Source organism: Triticum aestivum, chromosome 5D (genome assembly GCF_018294505.1).
Source record: "Triticum aestivum cultivar Chinese Spring chromosome 5D, IWGSC CS RefSeq v2.1, whole genome shotgun sequence".
Lineage (NCBI taxonomy): Eukaryota > Viridiplantae > Streptophyta > Magnoliopsida > Poales > Poaceae > Triticum > Triticum aestivum.
The window spans coordinates 550,825,316-550,847,443 of record NC_057808.1 but is presented as its reverse complement, the minus strand read 5'-3'; the positions used below and the strand labels follow the sequence as shown (position 1 = coordinate 550,847,443).

General features: G+C 45.8%; 2 protein-coding genes and 1 long non-coding RNA gene across 3 annotated transcripts; 1 reads left to right on the top strand and 2 right to left on the bottom strand.

Annotated features, from left to right (window-relative positions):
• The first annotated feature begins 7,536 nt into the window (after positions 1-7,536).
• LOC123126155 (pectate lyase 1-like) lies at positions 7,537-8,937 on the top strand. Its single transcript, XM_044546546.1, has 2 exons — positions 7,537-8,459; positions 8,553-8,937. The coding sequence occupies exons 1-2, from the start codon at positions 7,551-7,553 to the stop codon at positions 8,772-8,774; spliced, it is 1,131 nt and encodes a 376-aa protein (XP_044402481.1). The 5' UTR covers positions 7,537-7,550; the 3' UTR covers positions 8,775-8,937.
• Positions 8,938-8,994: 57 nt separating this feature from the next.
• On the bottom strand, positions 8,995-9,721 carry LOC123126156 (uncharacterized). Its single transcript, XR_006461579.1, has 3 exons — positions 9,563-9,721; positions 9,338-9,429; positions 8,995-9,121 (listed from the first exon to the last, which is right to left on the bottom strand). It is a non-coding gene; the product is annotated as an uncharacterized lncRNA (long non-coding RNA).
• A 195-nt stretch (positions 9,722-9,916) lies between these two features.
• Positions 9,917-16,895, bottom strand: LOC123123769 (uncharacterized). The gene is made up of 2 exons (XM_044544373.1): positions 16,642-16,895; positions 9,917-13,760 (listed from the first exon to the last, which is right to left on the bottom strand). Exon 2 carries the CDS (start codon positions 13,733-13,735, stop codon positions 11,654-11,656), a length of 2,082 nt encoding a protein of 693 aa, XP_044400308.1. The 5' UTR covers positions 13,736-13,760; positions 16,642-16,895; the 3' UTR covers positions 9,917-11,653.
• Positions 16,896-22,128: the final 5,233 nt, after the last annotated feature.

Below are 22,128 nucleotides of genomic sequence, written 5' to 3'. Positions count from 1 at the left end.
CAAAAGTTACCACATCTGGGCTACGTAAGTTATCATGTCTGTCATACATAAGTTCATACATAAGTTACCGTGTCATTTACACAAAAGTTTTTGGGGTATGTTTTCAACAAACTTTTATCCCAGAGTCAAAAAGTGATTATGGATACCTGCAAAAAAAGTGATTATGATGTTTGCAGTGAGTTATCAGCTTTGTTGTGTATATTACCATGTTGCACAAAAAATATAAGAGTATGTTTCTCAACAATTTTCATTCCATCGGTCAAAAAATTACCGCGATATTTGTATATAAGTTATCAACTCTCATGTGCGTGTATTATCATATTGTTTACACATGAGTTATTGGCAGGTTTTTTTAACAACATTTTTTCCTGGTCAAAAAGTTACCACGTCTGGATTAAGTAAGTTATCAGCTCTGTTGTATGCATATTACCATGTTATTTACACACAAGTTATCAGGGTATGTTTTCAACAAACTTTTATCCCGGGGTCAAAAGTTACCGTGGGGTTTGTAGTGAGTTATTGAAAGAACATGCGGTGCCCCCATGTTTGGTTTTGGTAATTGATGACAATCTCTATGGACTAATGGTTGCCTTGAGATATATTTGAAGGATTTGTCCATAGGCATTTCTTGAAGTCCATGTGTTGGTTTCAAGGAGTTTATGTGGTGACCAAGGTGTTATTAAGGAATTATCCAAAGATTGGTCATGTGAGAGTAGAGCTTATTGCAAGCATGTCTTGAAGAAGAAGATTGTGTGATCATTCATGTTTACCTTCAAGACATCATCCAAATGAAGAGAGTTGGAAAGAGTCAAGGTTGATCAAGACTAAGTCAAGAGTGAATCAAGTTGATCAACACACAAAGCGCACAAGATGTACCGAGAGGGATCAAGCGATCCCATGGTGTAGTAAGCATTGTCAATTACGCTTTGTGTACTAACCCATGGCCTATGGAGATGCTTCCTTCTGGCCTAGCGCGGTTACGGACATATTTCTTTAGGACTCCCATGAACCTCTCAAAGGGGAACATATTGTGTAGAAATACGGGCCCCAGAATGACAATCTCGTCGACTAGATGAACTAGGACGTGCGTCATGATATTGAAGAAGGATGGTGGGAACACCAGCTCGAAACTGACAAGACATTGCGCCACATCACTCCTTAGCCTTGGTATGATTTCTGGATCGATCACCTTCTGAGAGATTGCATTGAGGAATGCACATAGCTTCACAATGGCTAATCGGATGTTTTCCGGTAGAAGCCTCCTCAATGCAACCGGAAGCAGTTGCGTCATAATCACGTGGCAGTCATGAGACTTTAGGTTCTGGAACTTTTTCTCTGGCATATTTATTATTCCCTTTATATTCGACGAGAAGCCAGTCGGGACCTTCATACTGAGCAGGCATTCAAAGAAGATATCTTTCTCTTCTTTCGTAAGAGCGTAGCTGGCAGGACCTTCATACTGCTTCGGAGGCATGCCGTCTTTTTCGTGCAAACGTTGCAGGTCCTCCCGTGCCTCAGGTGTATCTTTTGTCTTCCCATACACGTCCAAGAAGCCTAGCAGGTTCACGCAAAGGTTCTTCGTCACGTGCATCACGTCGATTGAAGAGCGGACCTCTAGTCTTTCCAGTAGGGTAGGTCCCAAAATATAGATTTCTTCTTCAACATGGGTGCGTGTCCCTCAGCGTCATTCGGAACAGCTAGTCCGTCGGGACCCTTTCGAAAGATTACGTGTAAATCATTGACCATAGCAAGTACGTGATCACCGGTACGCATGGTGGGCTTCTTCCGGTGATCTGCCTCGCCTTTGAAATGCTTGCCTTTCTTTCGACATTGATGGTTGGTCGGAAGAAATCGACGATGGCCCAGGTACACATTCTTCCTACTTTTGTCCAGGTATATACTTTCAGTGTCATCTAAACAGTGCGTGCATGCGTGGTATCCCTTGTTTGTCTGTCCTGAAAGGTTACTGAGAGCGGGCCAATCGTTGATGGTTACAAACAGCAACGTGTGCAGGTTAAATTCCTCCTGTTTGTACTCATCCCACGTACGTACACCGTTTCCATTCCACAGCTGTAAAAGTTCTTCAACTAATGGCCTTAGGTACACATCAATGTTGTTGCCGGGTTGCTTAGGGCCTTGGATGAGAACTGGCATCATAATGAACTTCCGCTTCATGCACATCCAAGGAGGAAGGTTATACATACATAGAGTCACGGGCCAGGTGTTGTGATTGCTGCTCTGCTCCCCGAAAGGATTAATGCCATCCGTGCTTAAACCAAACCATACGTTCCTTGGGTCAGCTGCAAACTCAGCCCAGTACTTTCTCTCGAATTTTCTCCACTGCGACCCGTCAGCGGGTGCTCTCAACTTCCCGTCTTTTTTACGGTCCTCACTGTGCCATCGCATCAACTTGGCATGCTCTTCGTTTCTGAACAGACGTTTCAACCGTGGTATTATAGGAGCATACCACATCACCTTCGCAGGAACCCTGTTCCTGGGGGGCTCGCCGTCAACATCACCAGGGTCATCTCGTCTGATCTTATACCTCAATGCACCGCATACCGGGCATGCGTTCAGATCCTTGTACGCACCCCGGTAGAGGATGCAGTCATTAGGGCATGCATGTATCTTCTGCACCTCCAATCCTAGAGGGCATACGACCTTCTTTGCTGCGTATGTACTGTCGGGCAATTCGTTATCCTTTGGAAGCTTCTTCTTCAATATTTTCAATAGCTTCTCAAATCCTTTGTCAGGCACAGCATTCTCTGCCTTCCACTGCAGCAATTCCAGTACGGTACCGAGCTTTGTGTTTCCAGCTTCGCAATTGGGGTACAACCCTTTTTTGTGATCCTCTAACATGTGATCGAACTTCAGCTTCTCCTTTTGACTTTCGCATTGCGTCCTTGCATCGACTATGACCCGGCGGAGATCATCATCATCGGGCACTGGTTCCTCTTGATCTTCAGCAGCTTCCCCCCTTGCAGCATCATTGGGCACATCGTCTGGTTCCTCTTGATCTTCAGCAGCTTCCCCCGTTGCAGCATCACCGTATTCAGGGGGCACATAGTTGTCATCGTCCTCTTCTTCTTCGCCGTCTTCCATCATAACCCCTATTTCTCCGTGCCTCGTCCAAACATTATAGTGTGGCATGAAACCCTTGTAAAGCAGGTGGGTGTGAAGGATTTTCCGGTTAGAGTAAGACTTCGTATTCCCACATATAGGGCATGGACAACACATAAAACCATTCTGCTTGTTTGCCTCAGCCACTTCGAGAAAATCATGCACGCCCTTAATGTACTCGGAGGTGTGTCTGTCACCGTACATCCATTGCCGGTTCATCTGCGTGCATTATATATAATTAATTGTGTCAAAAACCATTATAGAACATCATGAATAGATAATTAAGTGACCAAATTAATAGAAGTTCATCATCACATTAAAACCAAAGTACATACATAGTTCTCATCTAACAACATATATATAGCTCTCCAGAGCATCTAATTAATTAAACCATACATTGAAACTATGTAAAACATTTCAATGCGAAAACAAATGCGATCATAATCGCAACCAAGGTAACAATTGATCCAACGGCATAATGATACCAAGCCTCGGTATGAATGGCATGTTTTCTAATCTTTCTAATCTTCAAGCGCATTGCATCCATCTTGATCTTGTGATCATCGACGACATCCGCAACATGCAACTCCAATATCATCTTCTCCTCCTCAATTTTTTTATTTTTTCCTTCAAATAATTGTTTTCTTCTTCAACTAAATTTAACCTCTCGACAATAGGGTCGGTTAGAATTTCCGGTTCAACCACCTCCTAGATAAATAAAATCTATGTCACTTTGGTCGGTATATTTGTCATAAACAATAAATGAACCAAATAGTTATAAAAAGATAATATATACCACATCCGAATCATAGACAGGACGAGGGCCGACGGGGGCGGATACCAAAACCATCGCACTATGTAATAAGAAGCAATAATAAAAGTAACAAAATTAGACAAGTAACTATCTAAAATAAGAATTTTTTTCCTTTCAGAAAGAAGATAAGAACAAGACGCTCACCACGGTGGTGCTGGCGATGAGATCGGCGCGGGCGATCGACGGCGGTGAAGACGGGGACGGGACGTGACGGACCGCTAAACCTAGACAAATCTCGGGGAAAATGGAGCTCGGAGGTCGAGCTTCGAGAGGACAAAGATTAACTAGTGTGGCTCAGACATTTCATCGAACACCTCATGTGCATAGGAGGTGAGCTAGAGCACCCAAATGCCCTCCCCTCGCCGGCCAGAAAAAACAGAGCACTGTGGAGTGCTCTGCTGTGGCGATGGGGTATATATAGGGAACTCAGTGGTCCCGGTTCGTGGCACCAACCGGGACTAAAGGCCTTTGGTCCCGGTTGCTGCCACGAACCGGGACCAATGCCCCCTTTAGTCCCGGTTGGTGGCACCAACCGGGACCAAAGGCCTTGTGCTGGAACTGGCGCGGTGCGGTGGGATGTTTAGTCCCACCTCGCTAGCTGAGAGGCTTCGACAGCGGTTTATAAGCGCAGCTGCGCTGACCACTTCGAGCTCCTCTCAAATGCAAGCTTACGGGCCTATTTTGTCACTCTTTGCATGTGGGGCCTACTGGGCCTTCTGCGGGCCTGAATCCTGGCCCATGGATGGGTTTCTAGTCGTATTCAGGCTGTGGTGGCCCAGTAGGTGGCATAATTTTTTTCCTCTGTTTTTTTCTCTTTTGCTTTATTTGTTTTGTTTTGTTTCTACTTACAACAAAAAACTTATTTATTTTATTTCTAACTACTTACGTATTTTACTTTAATTATTTTATTTTTATTTATTTTACTGCTGCTATTTTTATTTATTTTACTGCTGCTATTTTTACTTAATTTATTAAGGTTTATTTATTGTAGTTACTATAGTTTATTTTATTTTATTAAGGTTTATTTAGTTTTATTTATTTTATTAAGGTTTATTTATTTTATAAATATAAAAAAATGAAAATAGATGCGCTTATAGAGAAAATTCAACCTAAATTCATAATAAATTTCTATGAAATTTACTGTGAATTTAGGTCAAATTCCCTGTATAAGGGCATCTATTTTCACTATAAAAGGCAGAGAGGGACGGGCTTATAAACTGGTGTGAGCGCCCTTCGTTTGGCGAGGTGGGACTAAACACTGGCCGCAACTAGGACCAGCCCTTTAGTCCCGGTTTGTGGTATGAACCGGGACTAAAGGGTGGTGGGCCAGGAGCATGGCCCTTTGGTCCCGGTTTGTCCCACCAACCGGGACTAAAGGGGCCGGACGAACCGGGACCAATGCCCCCACGAGGCCCGACAGGCCCCTGGCCGCACGAACCGGGACCAATGCTCACATTAGTCCCGGTTCGTGACTGAACCGGGACTAATGTGAATATTGCCCTGTGACCAAAGCCCAGTTTTCTACTAGTGTCGTCTGGTTCCTCTTGATCTTCAGCAGTTTCCCCCGCTGCAGCATCATCGGGCACATCGTCTGGTTCCTCTTGATCTTCAGCAGCTCCCCCCGTTGCAGCATCACCGTATTCAGGGGGCACATAGTTGTCATCGTCCTCTTCTTCTTCGCCGTCTTCCATCATAACCCCTATTTCTCCGTGCCTCGTCCAAACATTATAGTGTGGCATGAAACCCTTGTAAAGCAGGTGGGTGTGAAGGATTTTCCGGTCAGAGTATGACTTCGTATTCCCACATTTAGGGCATCGACAACACATAAAACCATTCTGCTTGTTTGCCTCAGCCACTTCGAGAAAATTATGCACGCCCTTAATGTACTCGGAGGTGTGTCCGTCACCGTACATCTATTGCCGGTTCATCTGCGTGCATTATATATAATTATGTGTGTCAAAAGTAAGAAAATCAGACAAATATCTATCTAAAGTAAGAAAATCAGAAAGAAGATAAGAACAAGAGGCTCACCACGGTGGTGCTGGTGACGAGATCGGCGCGGGCGATCGACGGCGGTGAAAACGGGGACGGGGCGTGACGGACCGCTAAACCTAGACAAATCTCGGGAAAAATGGAGCTCCAGGGTCGAGCTTCGAGAGGAGAAAGCTTAACTAGTGTGGCTCGGGCATTTCATCGAGCACCCAATGCCCTCCCTCTCGCCGGCCAGCAAAAAACAGAGCACTGTGGAGTGCTCTGTTGCGGCGATGGGGTATATATAGGCAACTTATTTGTCCCGATTCATGGCAGGAACCGGGACTAAATCCCCCCCCCCCTCTGTACCGGTTCTAGGCATGAATCGGTACCAATGGCTGTGGGCCAGGAGCGCAGCCCATTGGTCCCGGTTCGTGCCTAGAACCGGGACAAATGGATCCAGACGAACCGGGACCAATGCCCATGAGGCCCCAGCCGGCCCCCTGGACTCACGAACCGGGTCTAATACCCCCCATGGGTCCCGGTTCGTGAAGAACCGAGACTAATGGGTTGGCCAGGCCCGAACCAAAACCCTGTTTTCTACTAGTGGCATATGCATGTAGCAGCAAGCAGGAAGCTGCTCGAGCTGCATGGATGGAGTAGCTAGCTAGATCTGCACATACGAATAAAAGTGTATCTCGTTCCAGTACCTGTGTATATATGCGTGTGTCTCAATCGCATGGCTAACAGAATTAGCCTTGTGTCGTATGACTTCGATATATATGGTCTAATCTAGCAGAAACTAGTATTACTTACAGTATTTCGCAGCTACGCACGCCTGCTTCATCGAGCTGGTTTACATTTGTGGGGTGGCTAAAATGAGCGGTCCTGGTGTGCCCTAGTCGCAGCTGCAGACGTTCATCATTACGTACCATCTTGCGTGTAAAGCGTGACCAATGGCACAGATCGATCTCCAGCAAACGGACGTCCGTTATGAACCCATATGGTCCAAAAATAAGGATCTTAGAAAACCTATACGGCCGACGGAGCGCCTAGCGATTCCAAGAGCGTACGAGCTGACAGTGCTGACAGAGAGTAGTTTTTAGGCTAGTTATAGTGTGGTAACTTAGCTAGTAACATAGCGCAGTTCGAGAAAATTCTGCGCAAGTAATTAATGAGAGGTGGTAACATAATATGTTACTGTAACATAGCGCTTTTTAAGACAAGATGAGTCTACGAGCTAATAAATGAAGCCATCTATGATACTACTATTATCTTACTTTGCATTATGAAAGTAATAACTTAGACTAGTGATATATGCATGACACTAGTCTAAGTTACTCTCCACTATGACCAGCCTTAGCATAGTTAGCGTATACTACCAACAACGTGGTATCACGTGAAGTCAAGGCCAGAAGTAGAGACAAGGCGATCACGCGTCATTAATGAACAGAGATCCGACGGTGCCGCCAGCCGTTTAATTACGCGTGCTTAAATTCAGTCGGTTGTTTCGAAACGTTTTCCTTTCCTTTATGAATATAATAGACCCGCCACCCTCCTTTAAAGAGCATGCTGCAGAAATCTGAAAGAAGCCCATTCTCGATCGATCCTCCTACTCACTCTCTACAAGACACGTCACGTAAGCATGGGCATGGCACCCAAGGAACTACTCGTGTCCGCCACCCTCCTCTTCCTTCTCCTCCAAGTCGCCACCGCGAACCTCCGGCACGAGAACGTCATCGACCGGTGCTGGCGCGGCCAGAGCAACTGGGCCAACGACCGGCAGCGGCTCGCCATGTGCTCCGTCGGCTTCGCCGGGAACATGAGCTACGAGGTGACCGCGTACACGGTCACCGACCCGAGCGACGACCCCGTGCGGCCCCGACCCGGCACGCTGCGGTACGGCGCGACGCTGCTGCCTGGGAAGGTCTGGATCACCTTCCAGCCGGGCAGCATGCACATCAGGCTGGCGCAGCCGCTCTTCGTCAAGAGCTTCACTGTGATCGACGGCCGGGGCACCGACGTGCACCTCGCCGGGGGCGCCGGCATCGTGCTCTACAAGGTGAGCAACGTGGTCATCCACGGGCTCCACGTGCACCACGTGCGCGCGCAGGCCCCGGGACAGGTCGTCCGGCCCGGCGGCGCCGTGCAGAACGTGGACGCCGGCGACGGCGACGCCATCCGGCTGCTGTCCAACTCCAAGGTGTGGATCGACCACAACACGCTATCGCGCTGCGAGGACGGCCTCCTCGACGTGACGCGCAGCTCCACGGACGTGACCATCTCCAACAACTGGTTCCACGACCACGACAAGGTCATGCTGCTGGGCCACGAGGACCAGCACGTCGCCGACCGCCGGATGCGGGTCACCGTGGCGTTCAACCGCTTCGGGCCCAATGTGAGCCAGCGCATGCCGAGGATACGGCACGGCTACGCCCACGTCGTCAACAACTTGTACGATGGGTGGAGGGAATACGCCATCGGAGGAAGCATGGGGCCGACTGTCAAGAGCCAGGGCAACCTGTTCATCGCCTCCACAACGGACAGCGCCAATGTTGGTGCCTGATAAATTTTTTAAATACGATTTGAGAACTGTGGCATTTGAATTGCCAGAGGTCGCCTTCTGATCCTGATATATTCTTTGCAGGTGACGAGAAGGATGCCCGTCGGAGATGCAGCCGGAGAGGACTGGCATTGGCACTCCACTGGGGACTCGTTTGAGAACGGCGCCGTCTTCAAGCAGACGGGCAACAGGGTGCGGCCGAATTACAACAGGGATCAGGCTTTCCCGGCGGCGAGCTCCAGCGAGGTGAGATCGCTGACCAAGGACGCCGGTGCTCTGAGGTGCTCCGCCGGGGCCGCGTGCTGAACGGAGAGAATAAAGACGTGCAATGGAGTGTGTTATACTCTCTCTTTTTTGCGGGATGGAGTGTGTTATACTTTGAATACAGTGTACTTGCTGATGCAGCTTGTAGCTATAAAACACACACATACAACACCACTCTGTCAAAGTACAACACTGTCAACAATGTCAGGTCGCTGCAGATATGTGCATCTCGCTGTTCTTTTAACGGAAAATGTGAAAAACTCTCGGTGTTGTTTCCGCACTCTGAAGGGCACATGAGTCCAGGGGTGATAATAGCCTTTTTCCTTTGTGATCATGGTTGCACCTTACTTGTCCAGAAAGGCCTTCAAACAAAACGGTGGGTAAGAATCCTGCTCCAAGAGTTCAAATGTCATGTATGCATCATGATGCTGACAACACTAATAGTGAAATCTCAATTAAAGTGAATTAGTAGCTTCCACAATGAAGTACTTTTTGTAAAATAACAATATTTGTGAAAATTATCTTAGATGGGCTAGAAAATGACTAAACGAGCTATACTAGCCATGCAGAAAAACAAAGACATGATTAATGATATATTATATTACCTTGTCAACTTCCTGCTGTAGATATTGCCTAACCACGGTCGACTGCTGTATAACTCTCTCCAATGATGAATATGCTGGTAGATTAGCATGAGCTGCCATTGATCACCAGACAAACATCAAAATACGATCATATATGCAGGGTGTCAACTTTTTCTGGCCAAACTTAAGTGCTTCTGTCAGTAAAAAATAGCCAGATTAATAAAACCATATAACCCAATTTCCCACCTCCAAAATAAATTCGGCCAGTTACCATTTTCTGGAACGAATTAGCTCAATGAAGTGAAGACTTTATAAGATAAAAAATTCATGTCATTCTCTAGCAAGTTGGGCGCCAACTCTTCAGTCAGTTCTATGGCCTTCACGGCATCCCCTTCCACCACAAAATTTAAGATCGCTGAAACAAAATCCCAACACAGCATTAGAATATGAGATGCAAATAGCTCATGCATGTAGACAAATGGAGATGGAAATGGTCATTTTGTAAAACTGGCATACTCCATATTGTCATGAATTCATGATATGTAAGCTCAGATACATAGATCTAGTGATATAAAAATGTACGCATCTGCTTGCCTGAGTCAAACTGAAGGTCCTCGCAGGCTACTCATCACGAGTCATGGTACTTTCTCTCCTTGCAGAATTAATCTTCACATCGGTTGCAGCTTGTCAAATTGTTGTGCACACATAGAGGGATGCAGACGCCTCCCCCAAAAGCATAGCACCATATATATATATCACGAGAAGCAACAGAGTGAAAGAGTTACGGGGTAAAAAAACAGAGTGAATAGATCGAGTACAAATTTCTGCGATGGCTGGCTTTGGAGTAACAAGAGAAGAGCTTTCTTTGTCTAAACAAACAAATTTACGTGATGACAGGCATCTTTGCAAAGGAATAGAAGTAGAGGAGATACATTAGTCGACAATTAATTGGACATCACTCCCAGTCAAAAAAAAATTAATTGGACATCACTAAGCAGCGGCATTTTCTAGATACTCCGATGAACCAGTTTCACTAGATAGGAAGCAAGCCGAGGAACGTCTGCAGGTGGCTTGAGAAACATGGCAGCGTGTTCTTCCATGAGCCAGCGTGTTCTGGTATGGGCTTCTCTGCTGCATCGGATGGAAACGATGATGAGGAGAGATGCACCCATCCGTTGAAGATGAGCGCCAACCATTTGGGCACATTGAATACACGATCTCTGCTGCACTCCATGCATAGATCATCTGGATCTGGCATCAAACGCTGCAACATATCCACGCCAAATCGATGCATAACGCTGTGCAAATATTTGGTGCTAGAACTGGTAGTAGGTTCGTCTCCATCAACCACTTGTCCCAGCAGTTTGGCATGCATAGCTCCATACTGGAGAATGATGGTCGACTCTCTAAGCTGCCTGTACGAACTGTTTTGCAAGGTGCATGCAAGCATCTCCTCTCTTGTTACAAAAGATGTTTCATCACAACGTTCATGCCACATGCCCTCCAAAGCATGGCAGGTTGCTTCGTATGTGCTGTGTAGCTCGAGTTCCACTATCGTGTTAGGGCGTCTAGCAATGAGGAACACCATGTAATCTGACAGCACCTTGATCCCCTTCAGATATGTGGAGGATGTTGCACCTAGCTTGTCTTTGAAGGTGCCGCTTCTGGACAAGAGGGAAGACTTGGAAGCTAAGGATCACCTGTTGGTGGAGAGACTCATAGACAAGGTAAAATCTGAGTGCGCGTTATGGGCATATGCGGGCCTGTTCAAAGGGAACCTGGAGGGGTTTAGTGTACGGGTTGTAAGGCCATACAAGCTTGTAATGTAACTGTGGAGGCATCTTCGCCCTTCTTCTTTAATATATGATATGCACACTCGTGCATATTCGAGAAAAAAAAAGGATCACCTGTTGGAGTTCAACACCAAAGCCCAGAGCATCTTCTAATTTCCTACGCCTCGTGGCAGTTTCTTCGTACAATTCAGGGTCAAAACTTACAATTTGACTAGATAACTGCCCGTACATTGCAACGAGGTATACATATTTTAATGGTTCAACACTAATTATGTTTAATACTCCCTCCTTTCCGGTTTATAGGGCTTATCTCAAAATAGAAAAAGAACCAAGTTTTGCATTGAATAGAAGTTGAAAGTACAACGCAGCTTCTGTTAACTAAGGAACATAAGCAGAGGAGAGACAGTAATCCATAATTTATTCGACAGCGCTAAGCAACACCATGCTGCCATGTTTTACTATTTTTTTCCTCGTGAACCACGCCATGCGAAATTGCTCTCTGAGGGGAATTTCCTCACTTTCTGGATCTTCCGATGAACGGGATTCACACGAAGGCATAAGTGGGAGGAAGCCACTTATGGCCATCTGGATGTGGCGTAAAAAAGAGCGCAGCGTGTTCTTCCATGAGCCAGACAACGGTTGTGAGCTCGCCGCCATGGTTGATCTGTCTGGCATGGGCGTCTCTGCTGCATTGGACAGACGCGAGGACGAGAAGACGCACCCATGTATCCAAGATGAGCGCCAACGCTTTGGGCATATCAAATACACCACTTCTGCATGAGAACTCCAGATCTGGCATCAGGCGCTTCAGCATATCCATGGCAGCATGATCATGGCATTCGAAAGGATCAAACTTGTCAGAATCACCTGTACTACCTACCACCTTTATCAGCAGCCGGGTATACAAAGCTCCACGCAGGAGAGGGACGCATTCCATTCCAGGCAGAACACTGGCCTCACCAGAGTGCAGGGTGTGGGCAAGCATCTCCCGGCCATGAAATGTACTCCATACTCGATCCAAAGCATCACGAGTTGCTTCGTACAGGCTGCATAGCTCGAGGCCAGGCATCATATCGGGGCGTATAGCAATAAGGAAAACCATGTAATTTGACAGCACCTTGATCGCCTTCAGATATGTGGATGTTGTTGCATCCTTGTTCTTCAGGGTGTTGCTGCACAAGAGGAAAACATCGGTAAAGACGTGCCAGGTAAGGACCGCCTCTTGGAATTCAGCACCGAAGCCCAGAGCCTCGGCTAATTTCGTACGCCTCCTGGCAGTACCTTCGTATGATTCAGGACAAAATCCCACTTGTATGCTATCGACTAGCCCCCTCACCATTGGTTTCTCCACAGGTGGGAACTGGGTCTCATCCTTTGCTCCCGGGTCATGAATCTCCTTCACTGCTTGCCACAAAAGTTGGAGCACCAACTCCTTGGCATCTTCTGGAATCACTACATTCTCTGGATAATGCAGTTTATTCCACCAATTCTCGAGCCCCAACATCTTGGCCACTCTGATGCTTAGCTTGGTCTTGTCACGAGAGCAGAAACGCAACAAGTTAAATTGGCCAATAGAGCCTGACCACCTTCTAACTCTAGAAGCCTTGACATGCCGGCGAAGAGACAGGACGATAAGACCTAGCCTACTCCAGCCTCTAGTCAACAAGAAATTACATGTCCAGGTCGACCCAAAAATGCACAACACTGACACCATGTCCAGGAGGAAGGCACTGACCAACAAGATGTAAGTGATAGCAACATCGACTCTACTGTAACTGTTTTTATTACCATTTAAATGGAACAGCACGGATGCGGCGATAGTCGCGAGCGGCAAGAATATATGGATGCAGTAGCCATACCAGTTGTGGATCACCGCAGCCTTCGTGTAGAGGATGTCATACATGAGAGAGAGCTCCATCTCCACCAGCTTGAGAGAATTGACTATACCACTCAGAACTCTAGGCATCCGCATTAAAGTAACAGGAAAACCGGCCATAGCACCCTTGCAAAGAGGGAGCATGCCTTGTGCATACAACATGATTTCTTCTTCATCTCGCTCTTCTGCCCTCACTCCCTGGGAAGGAAGCTCTCTGTAGTAAGAAGGGAGATACTGAGCTTCCCTAACAGAGCTCAGGATGTTGTTCAGGGTGGCGCACTTGAGGGCCCATATCCTCTCCCCATACTTGATGAGGCCAATGACAAACATCAAGCCGGTAGCCAATCCCAGTGAGGTGGGGATCTCAGTGATATGCTTATAGAGGACATAAGCAACCCCAAAGGCTTGGACCCCTAGATTTAGCAGGTGGCGCGACCAAAGCTGGTTGTCTTCGAGGGCATAGGCGGTGATGGTATCCTGGCCACCAAGATGGACCAGGAGGAAGGGCGCCCAGAATACCGCGAGCTTCTGCTCATGCGGCGAACCGCTGATGGAGAGATGGCCGAGAGTGTAGACAGCAGTGGAGTCAGCCATGAGGTATGCCAACCAAAGGAGGATCTTGAGCACGCTGGAGGGTCCACGTCGACGAGTCCTAGCGAATAGAAAGAGGAAAATCTGCAGTGCCAAGCTGAGGAGGACGAGGATCTGGGTTGCCCACTCATTCCAGAGCTGAATCGGCCCACCAGCCATTGCTCCAACGGAAGTTAATTTTGTACTACTACAGTGACAAAATAAAGAGAACTCTTATTAGCAACTAGATCTCTGCATTTCCTTTTCTTTTTTCTCAATAACAGAGGACTTCATTATGCCACATGATGATACAGAATATCAACAATATGGCAAGAGTGTATTAATACATCAAAGACCTATGCATTTCTACATACATAATATGAAAAGAATGTGTATGCGTGATGAGTAAATAAGATGACTTACATGAGACAGTCCACTTAGGTAGTCTACAGCTCTACACCACGCAACAGCTTCAGGCACAGAACCAATTCTGTGGAATGAAGAAAGGATGGCAAGTCTACCGCGCGATAGCATCAGGGACAGGACCAATTTTGTGAAAGGAAGAGAGGATGCTGATTGTAGCTTTTGTCCATCTGCCCAGCACTAGTGCTTAAATAGTAGTACTACTACAACCAACTGATGACGCCTCCCGTAACTCAATGCAATAATTGGTGATGGAATAGTCAGAGTGTAATAAGAAACTCCAAGGTTGAACAGTTAATTAAATTCCCCAGTCCCCAAAAACAACCTAGTACCCCTCTGTTGAAAATAAATGTGTTAGTACTAAACTGCAAAGTCAAACTCCAATCACCAAAAATACAAGCAAACCCATTGTTTGTTAATCCTGTCCATGAGTCCATCTCGCACGTCATATTATCTTAGTACTGGTTACAGACTTGATTGGATATAAATAATTACAGCAGGTTTCGTCATCAGCATAGTACTATAGAAGACCATAGTTGGTCTTCACTTTATTAATCATGTTGATTAATATTGAATGGGCAGATGCTTAATACTGTTTCTAGGACATTTTACGAAATGCTGATTGGCGAAATGCAGATTCTTAGACGCCCATGGGCAAAATGTTGATGGGCAAACTATGGGCAGATCCTACTGGCCAGCCGACGGGCAAAAAATCGTTCAGCCCATAGAAGCTTGGTACGGAACGAGACTATCTTTTAGATAATAGCCTTTTTCAATAAAAGGTTTACCCCCAGTTTCATGAACTAAACTTCAGAGTTCTACACTGCATCATAACGCAAGTTCAAAACAGAAAACGAAAAACTCTGTCCAGGTCACATAGTGAACATCAACCGCAATAGATACCACACAGTCATTCACGACGAAGTAGCAATTCTACTTCGACATGGTGGGGCCCAACTATCATGTCTGTTCCTAAGTAAAATTCGTCTCTTTTTATTTATCAGGTCCATTTGGACTTCTGGAATTTTGTGGCACAACAGATTAATTTAGCAGAAATTCTGAGTGACCATTGTTAGTAAATTTTCTTTTATTTTCTCTTCTAAAATTTGATACGTTCTCCACCGGCCAGTACTTTCATATGTGTATTTGTCACTGGTGAACTAATAGTGGCGCCCAAGGCCACTCATGCCCAATCAGTCTTAATGGACTGGTTGATGGAAGTGTGCACGTGCTGGTACTGGTACTCCACGCCCACACAAACTTTGTCTAGTTCTTAATCCACCTAGGTTCATTTCAATTCTGATGATTCCACACAGTAAGCATTTCCTGTCAAGATTGCATGAGGACACAAGGATTTACATAAAGTAAAAAAAGTTATAACTAGGATAGAAAAAATATGAAGTTGTCTTGATGACTCTAGGGCTTAGGAGCCAGGACTTTTAATCTCCATATCTTATCAGGAACATGCGAGGTGGAATCTTTTACCCCATCTCATGGCGTATCACATGTTAATGACTTGGATACAGCTGCCCCAAGTCCATGCTTCATAACTGAACTCAATGCAATAATTAGTAGTTGGGAGTGTACGTAACTCGATATTTAATTAACTGTCCCAGTCCTAAAGAAAATTATACCCATCTGGCTACAGCAGGCGAGTGCATCTGCATTCAAAGTCAAACTCTCGCGTCCCCCACCCCCAAAAAAGAACACATATATATGCATGCCAATTGTTTGTTATCGAAGTGAAGCTCGCGCTGAAATCTGTTCAATGAGTCGAGATTTGTCATTATTCCCCGGTCTGAATGAGCCATGCCAACAGGTTGCAAACTTGATTGATTACTGATCTGAATGAAGATGAAGGGCCTAAAATGGTGTACATTTTACAAATAAGATGTAATAAAAATGATGATGCCACGAAATACTAAAACCAAATGATGATGCCTCTCACAACTAGTCTTCATGTCTTTAGGGGTCAGTACTTACTTATAATCTTGTTATCTTATCAAGCACATGCTAGACGAAATCTTTTTACCTCATCTCATGGCATATTCCTTGCCCATGACTTGGACAAAGCACCCAAGTCCATGCTTCATACTACCTAAACTTAACGCAACAATGAGCTAGACGTACAGTAGTATATACTTAATAATGGACTCCAAACTCGATAAATAATTAGCTATCGCAGTCCTAAAAATAAAGCAATAATAGGTGTGTCCAGCTGCAATCAAAGTCAGCTCTCGCACCCCCCACCCCAAAGACACTCACATGCACACCAGCTGTGTATTTATCCATGTGCATCTCGCACCAAAGTCTGTTTAATGAGTCGATTTTCCTTACTATTCCCTAGTCTGAACGAAGCAGGCCAATGACTGCAAACTTGGTTGATTACTGATGTGAATGAAGACGAGGTACCTATAGCACCCTCGTCAGTCTTGTCTCAATAGTAATGTACTAGTAGTACATTTGAGGTGTATCGAAATGGTGCAGACAGTGTTAAGCAGGCTGTCAAACATATGTACTCATTATTCTGTCAGAATATTATCATCCCATCAGAGTCGGGGTATTAGACTACCAAATCTAAAGTGTTGGGCGCAGCAGGGAGGCTCGAAATTGGGGGGAAATGCGGGTGCCACCCAACATCAACGGAGAGGCCACGAGCTTACCCTGGCTGTGGACGAAGATGCGAAGAAGCGATTAGTGGCGAGCAGGGCGCGGGTGATGTCCCCCAAGCCCCGCATCGGCGCCTGGATACGCGCGCGCGTCAGACCGGCGTCCTCGGCGGAGACCAGACCGGCCAGGCGATGCGGACAGGGCCGAGCTCCTTGTCGCAGCGGGGCACGGCGCCGTCCGCTCACGCCGCCGCCGCAGCCTGGCTCCCCCGACCGGCTCCATCCAGAGGAGAGGGAGGAGGGCCCAATGCGGCCACCTGGACAGAACTGAAAATAATACGTAATATCGAGCCCTTTAGTATGAAAGTTCAGAAAAAGAAAATGAGCCACCTCCAAAGTTTTAACCAAATCTAAGCCGATTACTCAACCTTAGAGCAACTTTAACCGATTCCCCGTAATTTAGGGGAGTGGAGCAACGACCCAGTATTTACTTTTCCTCCTTTATTTAAAAAGTGCTTGTTTCTAATTGATCTTTAAATTTAACGGAGCAAAAAGAAAATTAAACTTCACTACTCACTTGGTTACACACTTCACCAAATTCTTTGCTAATAACCCGGCCGATCCAAAGAAAACTAAAAGATAACTGCTCCTATTAATTCGATCAATGCTTTCTCGATTTAATTGCAAAAACCCATCACATTTGAGGCAAGGTTTGCAGAAAACCACCTAATCCCTAATTTTATGCAAAAATCACCGCGTTCTCAGTAATCTCTTTGCAGAAAGCACTGATTGAAGGATTTAGGCCGTTTAATCATTTTCTCACAAGTGGAGGGACTATAAGGAGCTGACATGGCAAAACATTAACATACACCCCCCTGATCAAAAAGAAAAAACGCAATCCAACCCAGCGGGTGGCGTCCCTCCTCCCTTTGATCCTGCAAGCCGCCGCCTTGAGGCCTCCTCTGCCCAGCGCCATGGATGGATGGAGCTCCACCCCGCCGCCCAGCTTGCCTGCACCCCCACCTCCGGCCACCTTCGCTCGCCGCTGTCACATTCCCGTCCAAATTCAGTTAGTGGGACTGGACCGCTGGTGGTGACGATTCGGACACCGCTGGTGGATGCGGTTAGTGGTGGCCCTGCTGTGCACCGCCGACCCACGCGCGCGGCGAGCTCCCGTGGCTGGTGACCCTGCTACACGTCGCGCACGACGGGGAGCTGGATGGTGGCAGTTGTTGGCCTCTCAAGCACGCATAGGAGGGATCCTCTCCCCGCGCGTCGCAACTCGGGCCTAGCAGGACGACGTGGGAGAGAGAGGCGGGGCGAGGAGATCACGACGGCGACGTGCTTGTCGGCGGCGGCGACATCGCCGGAGTGGCATCGAGGGTCGGCCAGCTCGGGTTCTCTCGGTCCGATGGGATCGAGGCAGCTGGCTCTACCGGGCTAGGTCCAGGGGGGCTGGTTGCTTTTTTTAAATCTCTGTGTGTGATTATTTTGCCAAGCTCCTTACAGCCCGGTCCCATGTGTCAGAAAGTGATAAAATGGGCTAAATCACCTGATGAGTGCATTTTGCGAAAAGTTTATTAGAAATGCGGTGATTTTTGCACAAAATTAGGGACTAAGTTGTTTTCTACAATCGATGCCCCAAATGTGGTGGTTTTTTACAATTAACTCGTGCTTTCTCCAATCTTCATTGATTACATTGTTTCTTTTCTCTATCGACTTCTCAAAGTTGCACACTTATTTCTTCTTTTTCTCTTCAAATTTGGACATTGCATCCTCTCTAGCTTCATCTCTAGCAACTAATGCACCAACATCTAGCAAATTTCCGGTCATCAATAGATCATGTACTCCTCTTCCAAATACCAAAATTTGCATCTGTCCTACATACAATTGTAGGCAAACAATAGTTTCACTGTGCGATGAATTCGAAGAACAACCGTACGAAATGGCACTCACCCTATCTGTCGGGGATATACCCCGCGGTATGACCCGGTCGGAAGTATGACCTGGTCGAGCTTGGCGTTTTCATTGGTAACCAGCCGGAGTGGCGACTCACGGATGGCCCTAACGGCGGGTCAGACAGAAGACTAGGCCCAAGGCCTAGAAGGCCGGCTCATGTTATTTTGGGCCGGCTTAAGACGGAAGGCATGAGGAATATTTCCTTTACAGGGAAGCAAGACCCGTACTTGTATCCGACTTGTAATAGAGAATAAGTCAGTTCTAATCCTACTAGGACTCTACATGTAAGCCGCCCCTTCAACTTATATAAGGAGGGGCAGGGCTCCCCAAAGAGGGACAAGGAACAAGAAACAATCTCTAGGGCTAGACACAAAGAACCGGTTTACCGGCGACTCTCTCATGAGTATAATGAGACCTAGCCACAAACAGCATGTAGGGCTATTACCGGATGATGTTTCCCGGGGTCCGAAGCTGTCTAAATCCTTGTCTTGTGTTGCGTCTCTCGATTCCGCCCAACCCCTCTCAAGCTACTACATAGTTGCGCTGGCCTCGCGACTAAGTCCTGACACTAAGGACATCTGCCGTGACAATTCCACGACACTATCCTTTGTGCACTTGAAGAAACCCCATCCGGGATGTTTCGACGTGCTTGAAACGAGACGCACCATCGGCCACCGGCAGTGATCACACTTGGTTATCGGTGGAGGCTCGCTGACAAGCTGCTTAGGAAAGGCTGAGCTAGGTCGACGGCTGGACGTGGTTGCGCCGACGGTCGGCCGACATGTGAGATGCGAGCAGCGAGTGGAGGAAGACATACCAAGATGCAGCGGGTAGCGGTGGAGGTGGATATCGGCGACTAGGTGTGTCGAATCCCTCCAAAACACGCAACGACTAGGTGCGCCGAATCTACGACGGCAACCATAGATCCACCGATTTATAGTCGCCGACCATGAAAAATCGACCGAAATAAGGTGGGGGGCCATCGCAGCGGGTGCTACAAGGGGTCGCCGGCGACGCGTGGTGGCCGGAGGAGGCAAGTAGGGTGACACCGGAGTGGATGCGGCGCGGGGTTGGGTGGGCGCGGCTGAGGGTAAAGGGAGAGACTTTTTAATCGGTCGGTTCGCAGCCGAGTAAATATAAGAATCGGGTGGTCGGGAAAGATAGTTTTTACTCCACTGATATTTTTAAGGGATCAATTAGGTGCCAGCTAGAAAGTGAAATTTTATTCTTGTAAAGCTTTTTAGAGGATCAACTAGAGTTGCTCTCGGTTTTTTCGTGCATGCAGTTTTATCTCTAGGCATTTGCTTTTCTGGCCTTTATCTCATCTCTTGATTCTTTTTTGTGGCGTTGTTGTCATTATTGTAAACTGCTCGGAAAGACGAGGCTGTGACGGCTCTCTGAAGAAACGACACGAAAGAAAAAGACCGAAACTACGCACGGCCAAATATAAAATACCGCAGCTGTGCACGAATGAAATAGCATGAAACCCGCTACTGAGCTTGCCCAATTCGCTATCCTGAGGCTATCAGACGCCATCCATTTGATGCCTGCAGGCGCTATCTCGCTTATAGCGAAGTATAGCTCTCATCTCATCTAATGCACCAGCATATAGAGCCAGCCCATTCCTTCACCTCACTCGCGGGCTGCTCAGGTTGCTCGCATCGCTGGTTATCACGATCATACCGCATGATTTTCTTGTTTTTCATTTTTATTTTATTTTATTTCTCTATTCGGTTTTTTATTTCTTCATCGGTTTTTTACTTCTGTTTTTTTACTTTCTTTTTTTCTTTCGTTGTTTCCTGTTTTTTTACCTTTCCCTTGTTTCTTTCCTCGGCTTTCTTTGTTTCGTCCTTGCGTTTCACTGTTTTCATTCTTTTGGTATTTGTTTTCTTTCATTTTTTTTTCTCATTTTTCCTTTTTGTTTCTTTTTCGGTTTACAACGATTTTATTGTTTTTCTTTGTTTTTTTTTTCAGTTTTTAATGTTTTTCATTCTTTTTGCACTTGTTTCTTTGGGTTTTTCTTTCTTTGGATTTATTGTTTATTTTTCGGTTTTCATTGCCTTTTTATTTTTTTTGCTTCTTTTGCATTTCAATCTATATTTTTTTGTATATGTCAAGAACATTTTTTAATGCATGTCTTAAAAAGTTAATTAAAAGTTTGATATTTTTTAATATATGGTCAATATTTTTTATACATATTTTAATATTTAAAAATGCTTGATTAACACTTTTGAAATACAAGATTAATTTATTTTTGTATAAAAAGTTTTACATTTTTTTAATGTTTGATTAAAAAATTTCAAATGTTCGTTTAACATTTTTTCCAAATGCTCGACTAACATTTTCTAAATACATGATCCACTTTTTTCACACACATTATATATTTTTTGTATATATGTTTTGTATACATGAGAAACATTAACATTTTATGTATACACATTTATCATTTTTCAAATACAAGTTTTATTTTCTAATACGTATTAACATTTTTTTATACACATTTTGAACAATTTTCAAATGCCTGATTAACATTTTCAAATACAAGATTGACATTTTTTAATACATGGTCAACATTTTTTTCTATACACATTTTAACATTTTTGAAATACATTTTTTATTTTGTTTCAAATGCTTGATTAACCTGTATACATGATCAAATTTTTTCACATACATTGCATATTTTTTGTATACAGAACAAACTTTTTTTTGTACACATTTGACGGATTTTAAATGCCGGACCGCGAATGCTAATTTGCCCCACAGAGACTCAATTTGCCCATCTTCGGCAAGCATATGAGTAAATAATTTTTCTTTTCAAATAAATAAATAAACCTTGCCTATTGTGGTTTTAACAGCCTTAAAAGGTTTCCAGATCACTCAATCTCTCATCTTCAGTTAATACCGTAGAAGTGCGCAATGTTTCCAGCTGTTCTAACTGAATAATTCTGTCACCAAATAAGTTCCTACGCTTGCCCAAAATGAGTCGGGACTCTGGGCGATATCCTCCGTGCGAAATATTTCCCGGATGGAAATCTTTTCAAGGCCAAGGCCAAGGGCTCCGCGTTTTGGAACGGGATCCAAGCGGTGAGGCCGGCTTTCTCGGTGGGAGCTCGTTTCAATGTGAACAATGGCTCGTTCACACGGTTTTGGCTTGACTGTTGGTGGGGCCAAGTGCCGTTGTGGCAATCTCACCCGGAGCTATACCAATTGGCCACGGACACTAAAATATTGGTGGCTGATGCCATGTGCGTGCATCCCCCGACGATTTCCTTCTTTAGGACGCTGGAGGCAGGAGAGGCTGCCTCCTGGGGCGATCTCGTGGCTGACCTCGAGGGGAGGAATCTCAGCCAGGATAATGACGATATAACTTGGATGCTAACCTCATCCCGGAAATTCTCAGTGAAATCTTTATACGATAAGCTGACTGAGGGAAATGAGTTAGACATGGCTAGGGGGCTATGGAAGGCAGTCATCCCCCTCAAGATCAAAATATTTATGTGGCAAGTGTTCTGAAACCGCCTCCCTACTTCTGATAACGTGGTCAAACGTAACGGGCAGGCGGACGGGACATGCGGCATTTGC

Coding starts and splice junctions, on each gene's coding strand:
- LOC123123769 (XM_044544373.1), bottom strand. CDS start 13,735: ATGGCTGGTGGGCCGATTCAGCTCTGGAATGAGTGGGCAACCCAGATC.
- LOC123126155 (XM_044546546.1), top strand. CDS start 7,551: ATGGGCATGGCACCCAAGGAACTACTCGTGTCCGCCACCCTCCTCTTC. Junction 8,460..8,552: donor CCACAACGGACAGCGCCAAT/GTTGGTGCCTGA, acceptor TATTCTTTGCAG/GTGACGAGAAGGATGCCCGT.